Source organism: Sceloporus undulatus, chromosome 1, assembly GCF_019175285.1.
Source record: "Sceloporus undulatus isolate JIND9_A2432 ecotype Alabama chromosome 1, SceUnd_v1.1, whole genome shotgun sequence".
NCBI lineage: Eukaryota > Metazoa > Chordata > Lepidosauria > Squamata > Phrynosomatidae > Sceloporus > Sceloporus undulatus.
This window is the reverse complement of record NC_056522.1, coordinates 319,034,590-319,061,184: the sequence shown is the minus strand read 5'-3', so window position 1 is coordinate 319,061,184 and position 26,595 is coordinate 319,034,590. Positions and strand designations below refer to the sequence as shown.

The 26,595-nt window shown below is 41.0% G+C and overlaps 1 protein-coding gene across 1 annotated transcript in view; it reads right to left on the bottom strand.

Moving 5' to 3' along the window:
• SPTBN5 (spectrin beta, non-erythrocytic 5) overlaps nt 1-26,595 on the bottom strand; it is a 163,205-nt gene that overhangs the window by 34,684 nt on the left and 101,926 nt on the right. Inside the window, exons 43-55 of the mRNA XM_042460065.1 lie at nt 26,304-26,428; nt 22,096-22,258; nt 18,134-18,322; nt 16,508-16,585; nt 15,396-15,568; nt 12,959-13,049; nt 10,506-10,652; nt 10,142-10,279; nt 9,642-9,898; nt 9,273-9,459; nt 6,578-6,790; nt 3,289-3,485; nt 216-420 (exon numbers count right to left, since the gene is read on the bottom strand). Coding sequence (XP_042315999.1) covers nt 216-420; nt 3,289-3,485; nt 6,578-6,790; nt 9,273-9,459; nt 9,642-9,898; nt 10,142-10,279; nt 10,506-10,652; nt 12,959-13,049; nt 15,396-15,568; nt 16,508-16,585; nt 18,134-18,322; nt 22,096-22,258; nt 26,304-26,428 — 2,163 coding nt within the window. The remainder of the gene's footprint in view (nt 1-215; nt 421-3,288; nt 3,486-6,577; nt 6,791-9,272; nt 9,460-9,641; nt 9,899-10,141; nt 10,280-10,505; nt 10,653-12,958; nt 13,050-15,395; nt 15,569-16,507; nt 16,586-18,133; nt 18,323-22,095; nt 22,259-26,303; nt 26,429-26,595) is intronic.

The window sequence follows — 26,595 nt, the reverse complement described above, 5'->3', positions numbered from 1 at the left end:
CCTTTTGAGAAACTCCCATCCAACTTGAACTCCCTTCTCTTTTAGTATTCCTGACTCAATAAAGTCAGAAGCTATCAGTCTAAGATATTCTTGTTCCTCAAGGAATAAAATGTACTATAACATCCAGAATTCTTCAGCCAGCATGCCAGGAATGATTTGGGGAGTTGTAGTCCAAAACAACTCTGTTTTAAAATCTGCAATAAAATCAGTTTTACCTCAACATCCTCCAAATCTTGACCATAGTTATCAGATTCAGCCACATTCTGTTTGCTCAAAAGCCAGGTGTTAACCAGGTGGACTTCCCTCTCAAATTGATGGAGCTGAGATTGTTCTTCCAGACCCTTTCTTTGGGTCTCTGCCTTCTGCTGGAGAGAGGTATAGTCTTCTAAGATTGTCTGGAGCTTTGCAAGGACAGACGAGCTATTTTTAAAAAAGAAATTAAGAGGAAATATCCAAACAAATTTCTATTAGAATTATTGTACCCAGCATTTTTCACTAATATACTGGGCCCTTGGTATCCACTGTGGTTTTCCCCACAAGACTACCCTTCACCCCATAGATACCAAGATCCATGGATGCTCAAGTCCATTAAAAATACAATGGCTTAGTGAAACAGTGTCCCTTATAAAAATGGCAAAGTCAAATTGTTTTTTGAGATTTATATATATTTTTAAATATTCTCAAATCATGGATGATTAAATCCATGGATAAATAATCTGTGGATATGGAGGGTCAACTGTACAGCCCTTGTGTGCATTTTAAATGTTGACAGTTCTAATATGAGGCTTTATAATACATGTTTGAGGCATGTGCTGTCTGTATTAGTGGTACATATGTGTTGCTTCAAGACAGAACCATGGCTGACAGAATTAATTTCAAGTTTAGTTGCAGCTCACTAGGCAGATGTTCCAAAGAGGTCTATAGCACACTAACCCAATAGTCCCCAAACTGTGCTCTTTAAGGGATTTTTGGACTTCAGCTCCCAGAATTCAAGACTATTGGCCAACATGGCTGAGGCTTCTGGGAACTGAAGTCCAAAATCTCTTAAAGGGCACAGTTTGAGGACCACTGCAGCCCGTACCCATACCCTGTGTATTTCTCCCTTCCTTTCTATTTTTTCCTTTCTTTTGTCTCTCTTTTATTGTTGTCATATTTTTTTTCAAATTCAGTTTTTTTAAAAGAGAAAATGATCAACTGTCACATTTTTTCACATTTCAAGATTCTTTTTTGTGAAAAATTTGTTTGGGCAAATATAATGCTATTACAGTCTATCTTTTAGTTAGGGCTGGTACAGACCAGCACAATACGCTGGCTTCCCAGTGTCATGGCATCATGCCGCCCGCCCAAGCAGATGCCGCCTCTTTTTGTGCTGGAAAAAAGCCATAGTGGGGCAGTGGTGTGTGATTGCCGCAGCGCTCACCTGGCTCTTTCAGGTCTGTTTTGGCCTAAAGTCTCAAAGGTGCCACAAGATCCCTTTGCATGCTGATTTTCCATGGCTCTGAATAAAAGTTACAGTTTGTTTTCAAATACTCACTAAGACTGTGTGGTATATTGTTCAGAAACTTATTACCAACTATACCAGCCTATTTGGACACTGGAGTAAGCACAAGGATTTCTAGATGTCTGACACAAAGAGGGTGTCTGATAAGAATAGGTTGGAGATAATGCTGATGAAAATATAAGAGCAGGGATTTTTTTTAAAATTAAGGTGAGATTGAGAGCCAGTCTAATGAGGAATAAGGGAGTGTCCCTGCCTGTCACAGCTAGGGATCCACATTAAGGTAAGTGGAACCATTTTCTTGATGTGACACAGTTTTCTGCTAAAGATTGGAACATTTGTCCCATCTCAATTTGTTTAATTCTTTTTTAAGGGGGGGGATATTGTCTATATTATTGTATAATTTTACAGTATATGTTGTTCACCGCTTTGATTGTTTTTACAAAAAGTGGGATACAAATAAAAGTTATATTATTTAATTTAATATTTATTTGTGAGGTCCATTTTCAGGGATATGCTATGCCCAGTTATTCTTTCCCATGAATAGTTTAGCCACTTTTCTCATTGCTGCCAGAGATCTTCAAACATGTCTCGGGGGGAGGGGGAGTGGAAGTCTCTGGCAGCAGGGATCTTCCGCTTGGATCTTCTCTTGCCTTTCCACCCTGCATGACATCAGGGGGATGGAGTTGGGGTGGCAGGTGAAGATCAGGAGATTATAGCATTCCAGGATCTTTTTCTGGCTTCCATCCTGCCCATCCCATTTGGAATTGGGAACAGGGAGACAGATAAGGATCAGGAAGCTATAAACTGGACACCAGTGTTCTGTTAGCTGGTTCATGACAAAGAAAACACCATCATGCACCAGCTGTCACAGGACAGCATATGACAACAGCCCTTTTCACTGGGTGACCCATGCACTCTCCTAGTGTGTGTAGAGTTAGGAAAAGTGAGTCTAGGGTAGAGGGTGGAAGTCATCCTCTATTTGAGGAGTATGGGAGAAAATGACAAAGAGCCTGGGAAAAATTCTCCTCATGGGTTTTTTCGGATACTCAAAAAGCCCCCTCTGCATTTCCCCCCTCAAGCATTCATAGACTTTTCCCTTCCAATCCTTAATAAAAACAAATTTCTCAGACACTGGATGAAAGAGCACTCAAATGACAGCATGACATATATATTGACTAAACTAATTATATACTAATGATTGACACATATTGGAATTTGACTTTTTTAACATGACCAGAAGCAGGATCCTTTCGGGCTGCTGTAGTTCTCATTATCACAATTCATAAACAGAGAAACTGCATTTCTGTCTTCCAAAAATGACAAGGAATACAGTTATTAGAGTAACAGACAAAACTAATATGGCAAGACTTATGTGCTGGGACACAGAGCTACTTATTTGTGCACTCTGATGTATACACAGAGGAACATATTTCACAGCCCATTCAATTCAATGGAGATTGTGCATGTAACCATATATGCAAAGCTCTTGTGGGAAGGAGAATTCCTTTCCTTATTTGAGATCTACAATTCAGAACAAACAGCTGGTTCAGTCCCATACAATCAAGGGCTGTTTCTATAGTTTTACAGTTAATGGGTTTACCATGCATACAGTCAGTATATTTATACACAGACCCCTCCCCCCCACCACATGCTGTGGATACCAAGTAATGTCTGAAAATAATGTTTGAAAGGACATTAGGCAGACTAGACAGACCAGTTACTAGCTTTGTTTACCTTCTTGAGTTTCTGTTTGACAAAGATCTTTCATCTGTCTTCCACTCACCTACCTCTCTGGGTTGTCACTGGTTGAAAGATAGGATCCTGTCTCTCCTAGCTTTTCAATTCGAGGCTTAAATCCTCCCAGGTCCAGTTTGCAAGTCTCCACTTTACGAATCAAAGCTTGAGTCAATTCTTCATCTTTCCCATAATCTGGAATTTCTAGGGCAAACCCTCTCTCTGCCATCCAAGATTCCACTTCCAAAAGCTGGAAGAAATGCACTGAAAAATGATCTTGCACGGGAGAAGGCCTTTATTCACAACCAGAACATGGAAACTACTTTTTTGGACTCCCAGGATTCTCCAGTCAGCATAGCCATTAGCCAAGCTAGCTGGGAATTCTGGTGGGCAGATGTCAAAGAATGAGTTTCCCAAGCCCTGGTTAGAACTCCCTAAAGCAGATCATGCTACGGTTACAGGAGAGGATTAGCTACAATGCTTAAGACTTATTCAGAGAATACAGGTTGGAATTGACAAGCAAAGGAAAGCTCTCCCCACTTCATCATTTTTCTCACACAGAAAGTGACAAGACTAAAGAGAAGAGATTTATGTTCATGTAGAGGTCTTCTACACACACACACACACACACATATGCATGCACGCACACACACACATGCACGCGCGCACACACACACACACACACACACACAAAGGTGTTGGAAAATCAGGGTTCTTATTCAGATGGAGTGGTATCCTGGAGTAGGAAAACTGATAAGACCAGGCAGATCAGGCAATAGGGATTCAGTCTGTGTTAAATGGGGTTATGCTCCCCCTAAAGAAACAATTTGACAGTTTGTGTATACTTCTGGGCTTTGAGGCCCAGGTTTTTGTGGCAGCCAGGAGTGCTTCTGAACATTTAAAACTTGTGCACCAACTGCGCCCATTCCTTGATATGACTGATTTGGCCACAGTGGTGCATGACTTAGTTACATCCCATTTGGACTACTGTTACACACTGCACTTAGGGCTGTCTTTAAAGAGGGTCCAGTTGAAACTGTTTCACTGGCTGTCAGTTTGTTTCTGGGTGCAATTCGAAGTGCTGGTGAAGGCCTGTAAAGACTTATATGAGTCAGGTCCATGCTGACTGGCAGGTTGCATCTCCTTGTATGAGCTGCCCTAATTGCATTTTATTTTTCTGAGTGTGCATTGTTTTACTACTGTAAATAGTTTAATTCTATTTTAATGGGCAATTGTGGTATATTTTTTAAAATTATATTGTTCTTTTAAATTGTGAGCCTGTTTGAGTCCTAATTCTGGGGGGAAAGTGGGATGGTACTACTACTACTACTACTACTACTACTAATATTTTTTGAGTATTGAGAATTCTCTTTCAGGGATTTCATGTCTCCCTATGGACCAAACTGTTTGGCATGTGGGATCTTCCAGTGTTGATTTCTTTCAATGAAATGCAGCTGCAAGTTATCTATGAACTGGAATGTGGCTGCAGCACTAGGGAGGGGAATTTAATTTCTCTCCCACCCCCCCATGACAATCATGCCACAAATTTAACTACTCCTCTACAAATTGATAAGATCTGAACTGGAGGGGAAACAAAGATAGATACAGTATCAGTAACTGTCCTTTGCTTCTCTGTGGCTAATAGCTGCTTGATGGTAGCAGTGGAATGATTTAAGTCAGGGAATGGCAGGTGAGAATTTATCCTGTCCAGCATCAAATAAAAATTATTAGGCCCCAGAGAACAACCAAATGTCCAATAGTGTTCAATAGTTCAAATGAGGAAGCGTTCAATAGAACTTATTCCTGAACAGAATTTTGGAAAGTTACTTTTAAGGGCTACAATTCCCAGGCTCCTCAATCATGCTGGCTGAGGAACTCTGGGGGCTACAGTCCAAAAAGATAATTTGTCCATGTTCTTTTTCCAGCACCCTGGTAGTACTAGGAGATGGATGGCACCCCATAAGTTGTTGGAGTGCAAGTTCCATCAGCCCCCTCACTGGAATATCCAGTGGAGAGGTATGATAGGATTTTCAATTTAACACATGGCCACAAATTGCCTGCCTTACAACTGGAAGGTAAGTCTTTCATGTAAAGAAGCAACTTGAAAACAGGTAACAGAATTTAATACCAGTTATAATTCAGGGTGTGCCCAAATATTAGTATTAAAATGGACATGCATCTAGGTAATAATTCCGCCTGTAATTCTTAGCAATTTATTTATCAAACCAACAGAAACCATTTGATCCTTCAAATATATGGCTTGAATCCAGGGAGAAATTAGCATAACCATGGCCACATCTGCACAGGCCAGAATACTCTGGGAGCATCCTGGAATATTCTGGCCCTGACGCTTCTCTGAATTCCTCCCATTACCCAGAAACTCTGAAGCAACATCAGGCAGCTGTTTATTTTCTCCTAGAAACATCAGGCAGCTGTTTACTTTCTCCTAGAAACATATTATAATAAAAAACAATTTAAAACATCAAATAAAAACAATTTAAAATTACACACATTAAAAACTACATTACCTCATATAAAAACCATCCCATGTTTATATATGTGAAATGCCTGCCTGAACCATTTTTGCTTGCTGATGAATGGCAAACAGGGAGGGGGCCAGCCTAGCTTCTCATGGAAGGGTATTCCAGAGGGTGGAAGCAGTCACCGAGAAGGCTCTTTCCCATGTCCTCACCAAGCAAGCCTGTGATGGTGGCAGGACCAAGGAAAAGCCTTCCCCTGAAGATCTTAAGGCTCTACCAGGTTCGTATGGGGAGCTACAGTCCCTCAAATAGTCTGGACCTAAGCCATATAGGGCTTTATAAGCCATGACCAGAACTTGTGTCCCACTGTGCACGTGTGTCTCACTGTGCCATCCACCGTCACCACTACTAGTGCAGGTTATTCCCTCTGAGAATGAAAATGAGGTGCCCAGAATTGATCACATGGCTGGGCACCTTGTTCTGACCTCAGAAGAAGTGACTGATACCAGGTGCAGTGGGCAGCACAGTGGGAAACATGCAAATAGCCACTTAGCATCACATTGGAGGTCTCTGGATCTTCTGGGAAGACCCAGAGCAAAAGGTGACTTTTTAAAAATCCATGTTCAGTGGAGTATACTATGTTTTGGTGCTGAACAGGCTGTATGCTATCTGGACAGTTTGCACCAGAACCAGTGGCTGGGTCCTATTTCAGCAGGACTGGCCACCATGAGGATGGAGAAGGATAGGTTATTTGGCCTGTGTGGGCATGGCCTATACTTTACATTTAATTTATTTCCTCCTCTAGAAATTGGTAAGACCTGCAATGGACATGTCCTATACTATACTTCCACTTTTAGCTTACCTCTGTGAGAAAATGTTGAGCTTCATAGGACTGCATGAGTTTCTTCCTTCTCTTCTGAGCCTCACCCTTCAGGTTTGCTAAGGAAATCTCCAGTTCTTTCATTTGTTCCATGATATCCCATGAGGCAGCATGCCCTCCCTTCACCAGCTTCTGCCCAGTGCTGATCACAGCTTTAGTTAAAGCATCATGGCTGTTAATCTCATTTTCTAAATTCTAGTAAACAAATGAAGAAAGTTCACATGTTTTATGCATAAAAAACATTTTCTCCATTTGTTAGTCTATCTCCATAGATACTCAACAATATTGACTTCTGGCAGTTTCCAGGTCTATGGAGCAGTGAATCTTCTCCAGGCTTTAGTTCATACTTTAAAAAGAACTTTCCAGGCTACTGAACTCTATCCCCAAAATTGCTTCAATTTCCTAGATAGCTCCTTTAAAGTTCATACTAAAACCAGGAATAGATTCATCACTTCACTGATATGGAAGCCTCTGGAGTCAATTTCCAGAGAAGATATCTCTCTGTTTCACTGTGGTTTACTGGCTGTGATTTTATTTTGCCTATTGCATTCTAAATTTTGCTTTTAATCTGCATGGCATTTAAATCCTTTGCTTTTATGTCTGGGATTATATTGTAGTAAGGGAACAAAAAGAGAGAGAGAAATAACAACAGCAGTAACAACACCAATTAACAGTAATAAATGGTCACTCAGGTGCTAAACAGACTGTTGTTATATGTTGGTGTGGGCGCGGCGAGGGGGAGTGGCATATGCATGCCAACCACATGGCAGGAGGGGCCACAGTATTCCATTGGTGCAGCATTTAAATACATTGTGCCAAAGGAGTGTTGAAAAGCCGCCACAATGGCAGCCAGGGCCCTCTTTCTGCAGTGAGAATAGGAGTTCCTTTTTGTGGCATCTTTTTGCACTGGGGAAAGGTTGGATGGGGATGTGGTGTGTAGTTGCCATGGCCCCGATGCAGTGAGGAAGGTCGCTTCAAAGAGGTGGTCTGTTGAACCTCTTAATCTGTTAAATTGTGAAAATGTAGTTTTAAAAAGGCCAGAAAAAAATGGAATATTGGTGGTTTACAGACCGCCCCTTTGGGGGCGGCCTATACCCACCCCTTTCCCTGATGGATCGGAGCCTCTGCTGCCACAGTGGCAGCCCTGAGGCCCCGATCTGCTGCTTTTCCAGGCGGTGAGGAAGCGGCAAAAGGCCACTTCCCCACAGTCTGGAAAGCTTCATGCCCCAAGGACACTCTGACAGCAGCGGGGAAAAAGAGAAAGGGACTGCTCAGCCTCTTTCTCTTTTGTGTTGCTGGCGCAGCCATGTAAAGGAGCTCCTCTGGAAATGGAGCTCCTTCGGCGCTATGGAAAGGGTGCCGCAGGCGCCCTTCTGCGGCCCCAAGATGTCATGTCCACGCTGCTCCATTTGGAGGCGGCGCAGCTGTGACGTCCTAATGGCGGCACCCATGTAGAATGGGCACCGCCATTTTGTATGTACCCTGTACATACTAGGATTGGGGGCGTCTGAAAGAGATGCCCCCGGGCAACCCTAGTATGTACAGGGTACGTACTAAAAGGCCCATTTGTAAAGGGCCATATTTCACTAAAACATGTAAGTATTAGGGTGAAAAAAATATAATATGAAAATAGTGCTCCTGGCAAATTTTCAAGTATTCACTCATGCCTGACTTCCATCATAGGAAGGGGAGCGGGGACAGGTGAGTGAGAGTGAGAAATTTTTCCTATTTTTATTTTAGCAGAGTTCTTCCTGAATTTCTTTTCTGTTAGCCATTAAGAGGGGGAATTTCACATTGGCCTCATCCCCTGTGGAGAAATAATCCAGTTTGACATCACTTTAATTGCCATGGCTCAAGGCTATAGAATTTTGGGATTTGTAGTTTTATAAGATTCCTTGTGATTGGGTGGGCAATAAACAAGCAAGCAAACAAACAAACAAATAATGAGTCATTTAGCCTTCTCTGTCAGAGAGCTCTGGTGCCAAACAAACTAAAATCTCCAGAATTCCACAGCATTAAGCCATTAAAAGCAGTTAAAGTGGTGTCAAATTGGATTATTTCTACAGTGGGGATGCAGCCCATGTCAGCTAATAGAACTAGAAGTTATTTCAACCAGAAAGGCCTGCCTGCCATACTGAAGGCTAGTATCAATCAGCACTGAGAAATCTGTGTTACAGGCTGTTCCACTGTGGGTTTGGCTCATGCCATGGTCATGGGACAAGTCTAGTTCATCTGGATTCTGACAATCTGGGAGTCAGCTTTGCTAGGGAGGCAAAAGCAGAATTGGAACAGCACTATGGAGAGCTCCAAGTGATGCTGGGGCTGGAAGCCAATTAAGTTTGTTAATGTTTTCCTCCAAAAGGAAGACTGTGACTGAGCCTTCAAATATGGTTTTGCCATCCTTTAGCATGGTTAGCTCCACTTCCTTGCCAAGTGAAGTGTTCTCCCTTAAAGTGGTCATAAAATATATCCCTATGAAGCACAAAGACAGAAATGTATCTGTGTATATGCACTTTCAAGTTGATTTATGACAACACCAGGAATTTTATAGAGTTTTCTTAGGCAAGGAATATGAGTATATTAGCAAAAACAAACAATGTGGAAGGATATGTGAGAGAGAACCTCCCTCACTTTCTTCTCTCCAGTATGTGTTTTCTGGATTGCAAAGCTGCCTTACCTGATGCTTTTCCTGTAAGCTCTGAACAGTTGTTAGAGATTGACCATAGTCTTTGGAGGAAACCAGGGAAAGTTTCTCATGAATCCAGGTTAACTCCTCATTGACATCCTGAAGAAACTGGTACTGCAACCTGCTGGCCTCCAAACACCCTCGCCTCTCCTGCAATGGTTCTCTAAAATTTTTGTACCTAGAGATAGAAAGTGAAGTCCCCTTTTCATTATTTAGAAAAATTGCAGACTAATATATGTCCTGTGCCTTGGCTAGGAATACAAGGCTGACACAGGAGAGAGGAAAGGTGACAACAGAACAAAAGGTTAAAAAATAGGGAGAAACAGAATAGAGAGGGGAAATGGAAAACCATTTCAGCACCTATGCACCACATGGTCCACTCGCTCCTCTATCTCATCTGCCAGAAAATGCTTTCCTTCTTGGAATTCTTGCATGGTGTTGATAAGACCTTGCAACTGATCCCTGTGTCCAAGAAAACTTTCTTCCAGTTCCTCCTGCTTCTTCAGGAGATCATTGAGAACCAGGAGATTACTGCCGTCTTCTGGTAGTTTCATCTCACTTTCAAGATCATCCAACCATTTCTCCACATCATCCACAATGCGTAGGAAATGTAGGGCCTGAGTTCAGAGGAGAAACAGCCCATACATAATCTGACATTCAGAAGGTTTAAATAAACCACAAAATAGTCTTTTGTAAGCTTATTTGCTTCTGCTTGTGATCTGCAACAGCCATTTGCAAGCACAAACTAAACTCAATCTATTTATTGTGCTTTTGCTCTTGCCTTCCAATTAATATAGGCAGTCAGGTCAAATTCTAGAGTCAGAAGGTAAATCTGTCAGTTTTGCTCAGATTCATTTTACCTTGTAGGCATCCAGCATCTTTCTCCTTTTTTTATCACAATTTTCTAGCAGCTCATTCCAAAGCTCATCTATTTCCTGCAATCTGGACTGGATGGCATCAGAAGCATAATGTCCTTCTTGGAGCATTTTCCCTCCTTCCTGCAATAAAGAGAATCAAAGGTCCTTTCCTGTCAGGTCATCTGTTTCAACTACATCCTTAAATAGCAACACCTTCAAGCAATCCTACCTTCTTTGCACCTCCCAGTTAAAAGTTCAAGTTATTTATGCATCTGGCTAGGCTCAGGCTGCAAATCATTTGGCTCAGACTTTCCTGGCAGCACTTCCTTGCAAACAGCTCCATGCCATCCACATAATATTAACTTACTACATTTATATTATGGAGGTGGTTTCTGTTGGCCACAATCTCTGCTTGAAAAGTCTGGTGCTTTTGCAATTTGGCTTGAAGGTTGCTTGGGTCTCTCCAAGTCTCATCAAGGGCAATGCTGTTTTTCTCAGCCATCCAGGCAGCAACCTTCAGGGAGAAAAGCAAACAAAAAGAGACAGAATGAAAAAGCCAGACATTTTCAACCTGTTTAGCAGTCTTCCCCCTTAGAAAGATCAGGTTGATTAAGTTATTTCCCTTTTGGGAAGAAGAGCAACGGTAGGACTAAAATTTGAAAAAAGTTACTCTTTTTTTTTTTAGAGTAAGTCAAGGATCGTGCCGTCAGAAAGTCTACATCAGTGATTCTGGGAGTTTTCATCTAAAAAAATAATAGCTGACATTTTGTTACTGAATTATAATGGTGTAAGTTGGAATTATGCCATCACAACTCATTTTTATGGTTATTGTGTAGCTTGGAATTCTGTTCCAGTCATGCAACAACCAAAATTCCCCCTCTCCAAACACACCTTGTAAGCAGTACAGCCCGCAGATCATTTTGATATTTTTGGAGAATGGGAGAATGAGTGCAGATATATCCAGCTATTTTCCTGCATCTGGACATCCTGCTGCAAGGACATCATCTGCACAGACCTCTTGAAAACCCACAGAGATCTCTGCAGTCATGTTCAGCAAACACAAAACAGCTGCATGCATCTCTGATCATTTTTTCACTCACTGACAACATGGAAATGGCTGTAATGGGAAGGTATACTGTTTAAACTGTGTACTGTTTAAACTGTGAGATTGATTTGGGTAGTAGTAACAGAGCCAGCATGATATAGTGGTTTGAATTTGGACTAGGACCCTGGAGACTTGGGTTTGATTCCCTGCTCAGCCATGGAAACCCAGACCTCCTGATGCAGCAGGTCTGCCAACATTTCTAGACTCTGGACAGAATACATGTTCTGCATGCAAAAGATTGTAGGCATTGAGAGGGACAGCCACGTGGAAAGGCTACAGAACAGTTGAGCAGCTTAATGATTACAGCATAGCATGGCCAAGCAATCCAAACTAGAGATAGGAAGAACAATGGGGATTGTGAAAGATTAACCAGAACTGTGGAAACTTGCCAGGAAGGCAGGAAGGCAGGAATGAGTCAATAAACTAGTTTTAGGAAACTGTTAAGAAATGTTAAAAGGTAACCTGAAGAAGATTCTGCTTAAGCTATGCTTGCATTTTTAGAATGTATAAAAGGTTTGAAGAAAGACAGTTGGGTGTGACAGTCTTGGAATCACCATTTAGGCGGCTGTCACCCCGTACGGAAAATAAAGGTGTGCTTATTTTGAACCACAGTTCGGACTTTTGACTCTCTTTGTTGCTGGGCGCTCCAAGGACCTTTCCGGCATAGGTTGGGAGGGCTTGCAACCCTCCCCCTTCAGCATCACTAGGTGGGGTCTGGGAAAGACCTCTGTATGGAAACCTGGAATGGTTGCTGCAAGTCACTGTATAATACTTTTACTCAATATAATGACTGGTTGCGAGTTATAGTCCAACACATCTGAAGGATATCAAGTTGAGGAAGGTTGGTATAACCAGGGTTGGGGAAGGAGTGGAACTCTATATGTTGTGGTACTCCCCAACCAGAAGTCAGTGGTGAGAGATGAAAGCAACTACAGCCCAGCAATATGTTTAAACTCATGTATTCCACATTACTTATGTAAAGATGAACTGTAAGGGGCAGTGGTACTGAATCTGCATAAGTTAGCTTGCTGTGTTTCTAAGAAGGTACCGGAATAACATAATCTATTTAGAAAATTTATAAGCCATCCTTCATCATTGTAGAATTAATGGCCCCAAAACCTGTTTCTTGACTATTCTTCTTTCCAGGTCACTCCTAAGTCACAAATCCTCCTCTATTATTCCACCTTTATGATGAATGAACAAATACATGGGATGATGGCAAGCTCCAGCCTTTATAAAATCACAGAATCATAGAGTTAGAAGAGACCACAGGGGTCATGCACTCATTTAATTCCTGAAGGGAGCCCCAAATCATATTGCTGCATCCCCATAAATCAGTTTCTGATCAGTGACAAGATTTTTGCTTACCTGGACACAACATAGAGCTATATCCACAGCACCAGAAGGATGGAGCTTGGCAAATCCTGGGTTTGAATGTTTATTCATCATATCATTCTGAAGTCTGAGCCCCTGAATTTTGTTTGATTTAAAATTCTGTGATGAGAATTTTATGAAATTCCCTTAAATTTCCTAAATATTATATGTTATCTCCCTCTGTAGAAAAGATTTAAAACTGGATAATGTTTGAAAATAACATATTCTACAGCTTCTCATACTCCGTTATCTTAGTACCCACACATATTATTTCATATTTAAGTTCTGCTGAGAAGGTGCATCATACATTATCACAGGAATTTAACTAAAATATATTATACCTCAAAGGAATTGTGGAGAAATTTTTGTAGCAGCCATGACTCCTCTAGCAGACGCTTGCGAGCTAAACTGATTTCCAGAAGTCTCTCCTTTCTAACAAGAGGAAAATAATACTGATGATATAGTATGCCAAGAAATGTTATCTTAAACATTCCCACTGTCTATTCTCCAATAATAATAATAATAATAATAACAACAACAACAACAACAACCCTGGTGGCACAGTGGTTAAATACCTGTACTGCAGCCACTCACTCACAAACCATAAGGTTGTGAGTTCAATACCACCTAGGGGCTCAAGCTCAACTTAGGCTTGCATCCTTCTGAGGTCACTAAAATGAGTACCCAGCTTGTTCGGGACAATTAGCTTACAGTTGTAAACCACTTAAAGACTGCTTAGGTGGTATGAAGCAGTATATAAATGAAGCTGCTATTGCTAATAATAATAATAATAATAATAATAATAATAATCTGTATCCCATGTTCCTTCCAAAATTGGTACTCAAGATGGCTTACATTTTAAAAGAGCAATACAGTTAAAAACATAAACAAAGTGCATATTAAAATAGAATTAGAATGGTCACAATATTAAAACATTTTCAGATCACCAATAAAAAGAATAAAATGCCATTTAAAAGACCAAAGAGTTCAGTTTTAAAAATTCAGCACTTCTTAGCCCATTCTTTAAAAATGTTCTGTATTAAAAGCATTAGCTCCTTCTCTCCTCATTCTGATATTTTCCTAGCATTATACTTCTGTAAATATTATCTATATTTTCCCAAAGCGGATAGCTTGGTAAGTGTGTTTCGCTTGAAAAAAAAGGACACTGCTCTCAATGAAAGGAACATTATGGGGCGAGTGATACCTGAAAAGAAATATTTTATAAGATGGGTAACTGTTTGAGGTGTGGCATTCAGAGACATATCTCTGTTAGGCTGGAATATCATATGCAAAGGTATCTTGTATCATCTTTAAGACTAACTGAGTGAAAGACGTCGTATCACAAACTTTTGTAGACTTGGAGGTAAAACAGACCAGCATAAAAAGCCAGCTTCTGGGCATCTTGGTGGCATGGGGTATAGACGATGCATGTCCTCAAGATGCCCGGAAACTGACTTCAAGCTGAGCAACTACCCACATGTGGGTTGCCTTCTAGGCATTCCAGTGATGTGGCATCTACATGCCACACACCATAGGAGCACCTTAAAGCTGGCTTTTTACCACAGTGGGGCAGAAAAGCAGACTTTTTCCTGGTGCAAAATGGAGAGGCCCTTTGCTGCCCCTTTTTTGGCAGGCAAAAAGGCCGATTGGGGTCCCGGCATGCTGTTGCTGCAGCCCCAAATTGGCTTTGTCAGGGGCAGTCTGTTTTGTCCCAAGGTCTACTACTTGCACCTGAGGACGTAGACCAAGTGTATACAATCTCAAAGGTGGTAGAGGTTCTCTTTGCATACTGTTTGAGGCGTATCACTGATAAACTGGTAGAAATGAGGGAGAAATCTGTTTGATTTACATTTTAGTACTAACTAACCTAATCTGCACTTCCTAAATTAATATTCATGCCAGAAAACAATTATTGTTAATTTTCATACTTATTTGAATTTTTCAGTGCAATACTTGCCTCATTCTGGCAGGTGTGTAGTTGCCAGGTTCCCCTCATTATAAGCAATGTCTCTTATATGAGGATGCCCCTTATGCCCCAAGGACTGGACATCTTGCTCCTTATAGGGTTGACATGTGTCCCTTATTATAACAGAAATCTCTTACTTGAATGCTGGAAAGCATGTCCTTAATCCAGTATTGGGGTGTGCAGATATTTTGAAGGAAAAAGTGGTGCCAGTTTATAAGAGAAGTGAGAACTTTTGATGTTCACTGCCAATATGATATTTTTATGGTATGATTAAAAAAGATTCAGAATTGTTGATGCATGACAAAAACAAGGAAAAAAACCATGTATGAATTCTTACAGACAGAAAATTAATTGTCAGCCCAGACTGTCATGAATTTTTTACTGTCCCTTATTGGTATTTTGAAAACCAGGCAATTCTGCTCTATCACTGAAAGCAAACATATCATGCTATATGTTGCCGATGTACATATTTCTCCTAAAGTATATACATTCCTCCCAATATAATTATTAGGAGAAATCCATACTTATGTGTTTATAGATTAAATATGTTTATTAGGAGACAATCTTAAAAATATATGATACAAAATACAAACATTAATTGTATTTCATTAGAAAGTCACACAGAAATGCACACAGCAACAGACAAGTGCATATAAATGTCCATGATTGTTTGTGCAGACTTTGTACTAGAAAACTAACAACTGATAAGAAAAAAAGGGAATAAAATTATGTTTCAAACATTTGAAAGCTTTAGATACCAGAACAGATTTGTATGTTCATCCCTAAAAATGCAGAGAAGGTTTTAGAGCTACCTTCTTAGGACAGCTTGGCATTTGTTCATTATATTCTCAGAGTCATAATGGTGTTCGTCCTTCAGATGCTGGGCAAAGGAGGCCATCATATCAATCTTCTCCAGTTGTGTTTCCAGGTCTTTTTCAAATTGCACATGTTTTTGTTGCAGCTTTTCTACACTGGATACTGAATCCTGAACAGGATGGTAAAAATTAACAACACTACTAAGGTGATACTATTTTTCTATGTAGCCCTTCGTTGTCGCACTGATGGTGGAAGCAGTGTCACAGGTAGATACTTCTCCACATCTTAGCTAATATTATTTTAGCTGGAGATATCAAATCTTGAATATGGGACCTTCTGCGCACAAAGCATATGTTTCACCACTGAGTCATGGCTCTCTAATAAATTTGAGGTTGCTGTTTGTTGGTTACTTCTACTACTTTCAAGATTCAATTGCCCTTTTTCTGTTTACCCAGCCTTTCCAGAGTGTCATATTTTTCTTTTTAAATGCAAGAGCACTAAGATCCAAATACTCTGGTTGACTTTGTATTGTACTTTTCCACTGAGATGCCAGGGGTTTCTGGTTTATTTGCAGTTATTGTAAATTTGTCACAAATAAATTTGTATAGTTGTCACAAATATACAAGTATGCTTCCCCACAAATATATACCTAAATATAAGCAAATCTAATTTTTGCATGTGTTGGTGTCTGTATTTTTAGCTCCTTCCTTCCTTCCACCAAATATTAGCAGCCTTATTTAGAGTTTTTCTAAATAAAATGAACACGCAAGAAGAAGGCCTGGAATCTCAATAAGACAGAACAAGACAGCTTTATGAGAAGGTAGCCACATAAAAAACTTTTTAAGGGCAGCTGTTTTTGTGATGCTTTCCTATTGTGCTTGTGTCTTTTAAGAATAGACTTGGTTGGAGGACAATGTTACAAGAATCAACACGGAATAAATGCAAAAGCAGCCAAATGTAGTAGGTGAGGAATCACAAGGTCTAGGGAACAGTGGGCCTTTTCAAGATGAACATGGAAAGTAAATTTTCCTTAATGTGATTTTTAAAATGTTTTCTACTCTATGATAGCACTATTTCCTTTCAGTTGAAAAGAGTCCATTTTACTTACCCCCAAGTCTTTATTTGCTAGGAAGGCCTCTTTGCCGCCAAGCCAGCTTTCGTTCTGCTCCACATAACCAAAGAATTTCTGTGCAGGATACAGAGGGAGTAGAAGTTCCTTTTCCAATACACTCAGGATAGTGCTTGAATCTGGAGCCACAGTTATTTCTAGAAAATCTAGCAATACTTAGAACAGGGTCTGGGAAACCTTTGGTCCTGCAGATGTTTTGGACTTCAGTTCCCAGAAAACCCACTTAGTATGGTCAAGGTTGAAGAATTACTGGACTTGTAGTGCAAAACATTTGTAGGACCAGAAGTTTCCCAGGCCACTACCAAGCATCTTTTTATTACCTATTAATTATTAACTACACCAGTGGAACAATTATTATAAATCAGTGCAGCAGATCAATTTAGGATCCTGAATAATTACTACTGTATAGGTAGATGGCACATTTATTTTGTTTGTTTTAACGTGTTTGCAGGTTTGTAATTTTTAGTTCCCTCTCTCCTTCCCATCACCAGGTATTAGCAGCCTTATACTAGGTCAGATTATTTTTTCACCAAACCAAGTATTATTTATTCTGACTGATTCACAACAGCTCTATAACACTTTAGGCAGAGTTCTTTCACATGTCCTGCTACTTCTCTTTAGCTGGTGATGTCAGGACCCATTGTGTGCAATGCAGTTGCCCTCTCAAAGAGCTACTTTCAAATGTGCAGTAAGAAACATCTATTTTTTATGCATTCATGAAGACAAGGCACAGCTTCCACAAGAGAGGGCATGAACATGAATTCTAGACAAAAATGAGTCTAATTTCCTTTCATTTAGAATTCAAGCCATACCACATGGCAAAAACTCATATGGGACACAACAAATACACATGAACACACAGGCAAAAAACCATTAATGTTAATCTGTGGTTAGTTTGGTGAACTAAAACCACAAGGTGACGCAGTAGACCCTTGACTGCATTTCATTCTTCCCTCTTTTTGGGCCTGTATGCACTGCCCAAAAGGTCTGTGCTCCACCCAGCCTTGCATCATCCTCTCTAGACAATGAAGACCATTAGCCTCAGGCTAGGATCAGGAACAATGGGTGCGAATCTGGTGGATCCAGCCCAATCCTGGCCTAAAGGGGCACTAATCTTATCTAAAAAGACCAGCTGTTTGTCATGGAGTTTCTATGAAACTCTGTGGTGACAGCCAGCAGATCAGATGGTCCTGTGAGCACAGTAGCTGCCCCCACCATTGCGTCTGTTCAGGCAACCCTTATAGCAGCCTGTAACATCAGAAGGATATACTTGGCTACCTTGGTCTAGCCAGGAGCTCTGTTTCCATCCTTACAGGCCATGATAGGGTCTTCTGAGCAGACATGATGGTGGAGGCAGGTATGCGATGTGCGGTAGTAATGGTCCATGGAGCAGGGTTGGGCAGCAATGTAAACACCTGTCTGTCACCATGGCAGTCCGTGGACTGACCTCTGCTATCCTGCCTGTCTGTTTAAGACTTTTAATTTGCAGGGTCTCCACCTCCCTAAATGCTTAATTTTGGATTTGCGTCAACTTCTGACCCAGAAACCACTGCTTTGCAGTCCTCCTGATCCTTGCTGGTGGCATGAGACTGCTTCTTTACCTACCTGTAAGTCCTTGGCTTGAAGCAGTTTTAGATGTTGTTCTTGCCAAGCCTGGATCATTTGCGTCAATGCCTGTTGTAGTTGGATGAGGGAATGATGAATCTCAGGAGTTGCATAATGACCAGAGTTGGTGAGTTTCTGACTGTAGTTGCTGAGTGCCTCAAACCTTTCCCCTCGTGCTTCAATCTCTGCCTGAAAGATATTGGGCAGGCTGATATCAAATACTCATACAGAACCAGCTATCCATTATAGAACAAAAATAGCCTCTATCTAGTATCCTTCCAGTACAGTACTAACATGTATATTGTGTCACTGGAAGAGCACAAGAACTCAGAGACGAAAGAGGAGGAGGAGGAGGAGGAGGAGGAGGAGGAGGAGGAGGAGGAGGAGAAGAGAGAGAGAGAGGAGAGAGAGAGATCCTTTTGTGACAGTATTAATACAGATATCAGTATCCCTAAGATGTCTACTTTTTATTCTCAAACAGATTCCAGCATATAAAATAAATAAATACATGCTTCCATCTTTTTTGCTTACCACAGAACGTATGTTAAGGACAGAGCAGAATATGGAATAACTGTGCTATGTCTTTTGATTGGTAGTGCTAGAAGCCCTCCATCTGAAAATAGCTTGTGTTCATTTGCATTGCTCATATGGAAGTTAAGTCAAGATTCTTTACCCATCACAGACCAATTTGGGAAGTTCTGCTATGCATACCATCTCCTTGGGAAGTTAAACCTTTTAATAATAATTAATAATTTGTTTTATTTATATACCGCTATTCCAAAGACCTCGGAAGGATGCAAGCCTGAGTCGAGCTTGGGCCCTTTTGCTGGTCTTGAACTCGCAACCTTGTGGTTTTGAGAGATTGGCTGCAGTACAGGCATTTAACCACTGCCACCAGGGCTCCTTTTGGATCACTACAGAGAATTTCTTATGGAATGTTCATCTTGGGAAATCCCACTGGAAGTCAATCCTGTTTTCATTAAAAGACCTTTTTAATCTCCAAAGTTGCATTTTTATATCTATATACCCTTGATTATTTAAGTGCTTTCTCACTTGCAGCAGCTCTGTAATGGATAGGAAGCCATACTTAGCTACCAGCCCACTTCTCACAATATGATCCAAACACCTTTGATGTAGGGATTTTACCTTAGACTCATCCCTCAGCCAAGGCAAATGCACAGCACAGTGAGAAAATTTCCAAAGCACTTGACCAACCCTGTAGTAATCAGATTCTGTCTCAGAAGGAAGAGTTGCAGCAGAACCAAACCAAACCAGACAATGGGTATACAACAGTTTCATCACCACCATATATGACTAGTTTTAAATACAGAGATAAATGACACTACATAAAATAGTTAAAGCAGAAGGAAAGAAGCTCTGGACATAAGAGATTCTGTTGTGAGGTCATAAAATAGGAGGTAATGCAAACAAATGAGGATGACAGAATCTCCGTCTGCTCTAAAAATGTTTCTCTCTTCAGATATTCCCATATAACTTACATGAAAAAAAGGAACAGCTAGTAATGACACTAGACTTGAAAGGGGACTCTCCAGCAAAGCAGAAGAGAATAAGGAATGCAGATACAACTACTTGATGAAAATTGGATTGCTATTGCTTGTACATCTCAGTTATCAATGATCAAACTTGGTAAGGTCAGGCATCCCTTAGACTAGAAAATATTTCAAAACTAAGGTCATGTTCACACAAAGATTTTTCAGTGGATCTTTACAATGTTTTATTTTTCTTGGTGTAATCTGAGGTGTTTTGCCACCAAAACCAATTCATTTGTCAGCCTAGGCCATAGTACTGTTCTGTTTGCTTGTTTGTTTTTTTACTGGTGTGAGAGAAACCAAACATCCCAGTTTACACTTTGATGTGTTTAGTAGGTGTGGCCATTCAATGTTTGTCTATTCTCACTTTATTTTCAGTAGGGGAGGTGGAAAGAGGGACTGTGCATGCTGTGAATAAAGTCTTCCTTGTGTATGCCATAGTCTCCCTGATTCTTCCTTTTAGTTTATTTGTTTTAAAAAATCTGCAGCACTCTATTGCTATAGCAATATGGCAGCAGAGAAAGCCATTAGAGTCCACTGAAGGAATGTCACAATAGTGCAATTATGAGAGTGCAAAAGATAATTAAAATAAAGAAATGTGGGGCAGGGGAAATAGCCAAATAGATTGTTGTTGTTGTTGTTGTTGTGTGCCTCCAAGTCATTTTTGGTAGCATAGTGATGGTATAAACTTCACTTCTCTAATGGAACGAGAGACTGGTGTGAAAAGGTCCTAAGGTCTTTTAGAGTGGAATAGCATTGGTAAAACATCATTTTTACAAGATGTTTTTGCTGTCTAATTGTCATTCTGATGTAAATCCAAGTGATTGCTCCCCTCTCTCAAATCCATTTATCACCCCCAGTTAGGGTTCTATTCTGCTTTTCTTTTCTGCTGTGAAAGATCCTTTTTATACATATTACAATTTAGGTGTCAAATGGTTTTAGGTAGGTGGGTTCTGGGCATGCAGTGGGTATGGTTCTTAAGGGAAAGTCTCAGCCTATCCGCATTTTACAGTCACCCCTCCCTTTTTATGGGAGATCCATTCCGGACCTCCCCGCAAAAAGGAAAAATCACCAATATTCAAGCCCCATTAGCTTGAATGGCATCTTGTGCTCCATTTTGTCCTCCTCTGTCTGCTGCCTGTGAACGGGTGAGGGACGCAGATTCCAAGTCCGCAAAAACAGAAGGGCGACTGTATTTCCATATAGACCTAGTAGTTGTCATCCTTTTCCTTTCTACATATTTTCCATGGTGGAGCCTTACCTTACATGGGGGATCAGTTCTGGACCCCCCCCCCCCCCCGTGTAAGGCGAATAACATGTATGCTCAAGCCCCATTCAGTATAATGGGGCTTGTGCTTGTGGCAGGGCAGCGCGTGCACACCACGGGCACATACACCATTCATTTAATTGCTGTGCGGCTTCCGTGTAAACTGGAAGCCACGTATGCTGTGCCTGCATATGGAGTGGGCACACAGTATTATAAAAGCTGTGGATTCGAGCTCTACTCGCAAAGGTTCACCTTTCGTAACCCGAAAAGCCTTCGTACGCCGAATTGCCATAGGCGCTAATGGGGAAAAGCCGCGTTTCGTGCGAAAAAGCGCCGAAAAGCACCAAAAAAATTTTTCGTAACCCGAAAAACATTCGTAACCCGGAACAATTATTTCCAATGGGGATTTTTCGTATCCCGGAAATTTCGTAACCTGGGTATTTCGTATCCCGAGGTACCACTGTATTATAAAAGCAGTGTAATCATGCTCTACCATCAAAGGTTAACCTCCCCCCCCAATAAAAGCACAATTGTACTACTACTTCAAAGTTCTACCTCCCTCTTTTTCCCTTTGAGCTCTTGATCTCACTGTCTCCACTCTCCATCTCCCTTCCCCCACTTGATGCACTCTCATGGTTTCTTATTATTTTTCTTGATGGAACATGCTTGTGCAATTGTGATAATGCCATTCAAAAATAGTGTGGGAAATATGGGTCAGGGAAAAGTGAAAATTCCAGGATTATAGCCGAATATGACTTGAAAATGTCCAGGGGAGATAAGTAGGGGAGTATGGGTACCTCAATTGGCTTCTAGTGCAGAAAAGCTAAAGTGTGGATAATTGCAGTAACCTTCAGACTGAAGCTAACGTACGAAATGTAACATTACAATCCCAGTGTCATAATGCTAATATAAACCTCACTTATGTAGTGGAACAAGGGATTTGTTCTTCTAGAGCAGTGTTTCCCAAACTTCAGTCTTCCAGGTGTTTTGGAATTCAGTTTCCAGAATCTCCAGCCAACTTGATCAACAGTCAGGAATTCTGAGAGCAAAACATCTGGAGGACCAAAGTTTGGGAACCACTTTCTAGAGGAACAATGAAACAGACCAATGTGAAGAAATAAAGAAGTGATGTAATCAATACTTGCCTTTCTTTCTTGATGCTCCTCAATCATACTTTCAGCCTCGGCAAAACTTTTCGGAAAACCTCCAACCTCAATCCGACCTCTGACTTCTTGAATCCAGTCTAGTAGCTCCCTCATTTCAGAGTCAAACTTGTGCAACTGGTAAGAGGCTGCCAACTTCTCACCCCTGTCACATAAAGAACAATCCAGAACTATTTCAAGTCTGATCTACCTATAGCTATTTTTATGCAGCTTCTGTTGTCTTGAAACAATTATGTCACACTGATGGAATAAAGCCATCTTCATTGGAACAGAAGGCTTGAAAACTTCTCACCTTGGTTACCTTAACAGTATGTATGAACCACATGTGTATGGCTTTGTAAGTTTCTTATTTATAACTTTTATCTTCTCCTCCGGCAGCATTTGCACAAAAAAGGTAGGAAAACATAAAAGCATAGAGACTGTTAGAGACAATGTGGTACAGTGGTTTGAGTGTTGGACTAGGATTCTCACAGGATAGATTTGAATCCCCACTGAGGCATGGTAACCCAGTCCCTGGGCAAGTCACATCCCTTCAGCCTTAGAAGAGACAGTGGAAAATCTTCTCTGAATACATCTTGACCAAAAAAACCTTCTGATAGGGTCACCATAGGTTAGAGACAACTTGAAGGAAAATAACAGTAGCAACAAGGACACACATAGCCATTCCTCCTACACGTTCTACCCTAGTTCTGTCATAAAAGTCTTTGTTAAGGCTTCATTGTACCTGGGCTACTCAACATTTTTCTGATACTGAAATATGGCCACCTTTTATCCTAATGGGGAATGGAAGCAGAGGGAAGTCTAAAAGTTATCAGTGCAAGAAGTAGAGTGGATACCCTTCTCAGGGTAAGATATATTCAGATGAGAACCAGAGAGCCTTATCACACATGAATCAGGAGCCCCAATTCAAAGCACTTCTGTAGCGAGGGTGAAGCAGGGTCACTTCAAATCCAAGGCAATTCACATGATGAACTATCACACGTAAAGAACTTAATTGGCTTGGGTCCTAAATGGCTTGGGTCCAAGCTATCTTAGAGACCGCCTCCTCCCGTACAATCCTCCCCGTGCTCTCCGCTCCTCAGGGAGGAATTTGCTGCAGCCTTCAAAATCTAGGCTTGCAGCTACCTCTCAGAGGGCATTCTCTGTTGTCGCCCCTAAGCTCTGGAATGACCTGCCGGATGAGATCCGTCAGTTAACATCTTTAGACAGCTTTAAAAAAGCTGTCAAGACGGATCTCTTCTGGCAGGCCTTTCCAGATTAAATTATTTTCCCGGCCCAGGCTCCTGGGTTCCCCGATTTCCCTTATTCCTCTCGTGGCCCCATCCCCTGATGGTGAGGATTGCTGGGGGTTTTGGGGTTTAGTTTAGGATAGTATAATTATATATTGTTATAGTCCCATTTTAATACATTTAAGTGTTTAATAATTTTTTAAGGTGGGGAAGGAGTATAAATATTATGTATATTTTATTCTGTAAATTTTTATGTTATTCACCGCCCAGATTGGCTTTGCCACCGGGCGGTATAGAAATAAATATTATTATTATTATATTATAATTGTGGTGATTCCTGAGTCAAAGCAGAGTGAGAGCACTTTGAATTACCACACCAGTACATACCATGCAGAGCCAATGATTCGAATTGGCACCCTTGCGCATACTCAGTGGGGGTTTGAATGCATCAAGACCTTTTACACTTCTGGGGTGAAGAAGGGGGCCACTTCCTAGTTCCACTTTCACGTGAATGCAACCCTCACATGAATTGTTCCTGTCTACCCTCTGTTTCATTCCCCCAACCCTGTCATCAAGATCTAAATCTACCTTCCGTCACCTATCCCTACATGCCCTCTGCTTCATCCAAATGTGTCACCTATCTCTAAATGCCCTCTGCTTCATCCAAATGTGTCACCTATCTCTAAATGCCCTCTGCTTCATCCGAATGTATCACAGGCAAAATCATCATCATCATCATTATCATCATCATTTTGCAGTGAAATAAATTTAATAATAATAATATTTCCATAATAATAATAATAATAATAATAATAATAATAATAAAAAATTTATTTCACTGCAAAATAATCTGTGTAGAAGCTGCAGGTTTACTTGGAAGTAAATCTGTCCTGGCTCACTGCTATGGAATTCTGGGAACTGTAGTGTTGTGAGACATTGAGCATGTCAGGGATGATGGGAGTTGTAGCTCTTCACCTCTGGCTTGAACTCACCACCTGGTTGTGCACCGCGCTGACCAGTTTTGGCCAGTTGGTTATAGCTTAGCAGAGTTACAGAGAATAGGCTGAAGACCCCGACAAACTCTCCAAGCCTTCTCACTCTTGCTTCCACAGAAGTCTTCACCCTTCTTCAGGATCCAGCTGGCTCTTGTAGCTTCACCCAAGACACCAGACAACTCAGTAGTCTTAAATAAAAGATCTACTTTATTCTACTATATACAGCTCCAAAACTATCCAATACAACTCCAATACAACAATACTCTACTCCTCACTCTCCACTACTACTACCCACAAAATACATAGGGATGTATAGTCATTATTATAGTCAATGCATGGTACCACCCACTGTTGTCTGTTTCCACCCAGTAGGCGTGTACATCATTCTCATTGGTTCTCTTGGTTCATCCTACAATTAATGATTTCATCATCTCAGCCTTGACCACTTAACAATTGTCAGGTGTGTCCAATTATCCACTTTACAATTCTGTCCTTGGCATTCAGGACTTGTTAATTGTATTACCATTTACACCTGTGTGGTTCTCAATTGGCTTCTGCTGAGTCACCCTGACTCTCACATACATGTTTTATTTCATTTACTGTATATCCCATGTTGCTTTTTTCTTAACAGAAAGCTCTGGTGTCTCAGCAAACTAATAACAACTTCTTCTTCTTCTTCTTTTTCTTCTTCTTCTTCTTCAAATAAATAATAATAATAATAATAATAATTATGGGAGTTGGAGTTTGTTGTGGGGTTCTTGGCTTGAGGCTATGGAATTCTGGGAGTTGGAGTTTGTTGTGGGGTCTTTGGCTTGAGGCTATGGAATTCTGGGAGTTGGAGCCTCCGCCCCAGCCTCTGGTGGTCCCCTCCTTTGCTCCCATCTCTAGCCTCCTGTTTCATTCCCTTCATCCCTGTCATCTACATCGAAATGCACCCTTCTGTGCACCGGAAGCAAATGGGGCAAAACTGCAGTGCAGCATCATGGGAAATGGGGGACCTTGGAGGTTTTGGGGGGGGGTGTACCAGGACAGAAGTAAAGTTGCATTCCATACCAGACCAGAGTGAAATCGAAGTGAGCTTGGAAGCAACTTCTGTGAATTCACTTGTTACCGAAATCACCAAAATGAGGAGTCACTTTGGATTCACTGTGAAAGCGTCATGGAACAACCCCCATAGAAAGCAATCATGTGTGATAATACATCACGTTATCGTGTGAATTCGCATTGTTGGACCTGCAGTCATGTTGGATCAGAGCTGCAAAAACCCCTGTGTGATAAAGCCCAGGTTAGCTGGGCTCCTAACTATCTAGCTAACTTTGCGCAATGGTTAAAAAAACTTTACTAAGGGTCTGAGCAGACAGCCAGGAAAGCATGGACCGAGCCCATGTTTTCCTAGCCCCAGTTTGCCGTTCCTTACCTTGCTGGCTGTTGATTTGACTGAGAAGCTCCCCAGTCCCCCCGTCTGACAGAGAAAAAGGGCACTTGACTGCACCCAAATCGCCAGGTGTCCTGTTTTTGCATCAGATATGGCAACTGGGAAGCTTCTCAGTTGGATCAACAGCTTGCAAGCCAAGGAGCATGGTGGGGCTGTTTGAACATCTTGGTTTTGCCAGAGTTTCTTAGAAACTCTGCAAAACCAGGGTTTAATTATACCAGGGTAAAGGCTCTTTGCCCCAGGGTCAGACAGGATCCTCTGGATCTGTGTCTGGACAGACAAAATGAGCATATATAATTGGGAAAACACGAGGCTGGGGAAAACTGGACTTTTTGGCTTGTGCAGAAACCCCCTAAAAGCAATGGTCTGTAGTTGAAAAAAATTAGGGGGACTTATTTTTAATTGTGCTATGACTAGTTCTACCTACACCCAATAATATATAGTACAATGTGTTTGTAGATTCAACCCAGCAAGAACAGGTAAATAAGATGGTGGCTACAGACTCAAGAAAGAACTATTGCAAATATTTACCTTTGCTTGGTCAGACCCTGAAGTCGTAGCCAATGGTTTTTCATTTCTTTTTGTTTTGTAGCCAGTTTGTCACTTAAGGAAGATGGATTCCTTTTGCAAAGTGGGAGTGAGTCCAGCTCCAGTGGCTAAAAAGTTAATCATAAACAAATATTGTGTTTTAATTTTTTTTGTGATCAGGTTTGGCATCTTGTTTTTAGTTTATTATAAGCTAACTTGGGCCACATATTGGTGTGACAGTAAACAAACAAACAAACAAACAAACACATGCAGTCTAGAAAGTTATCATGCTGTT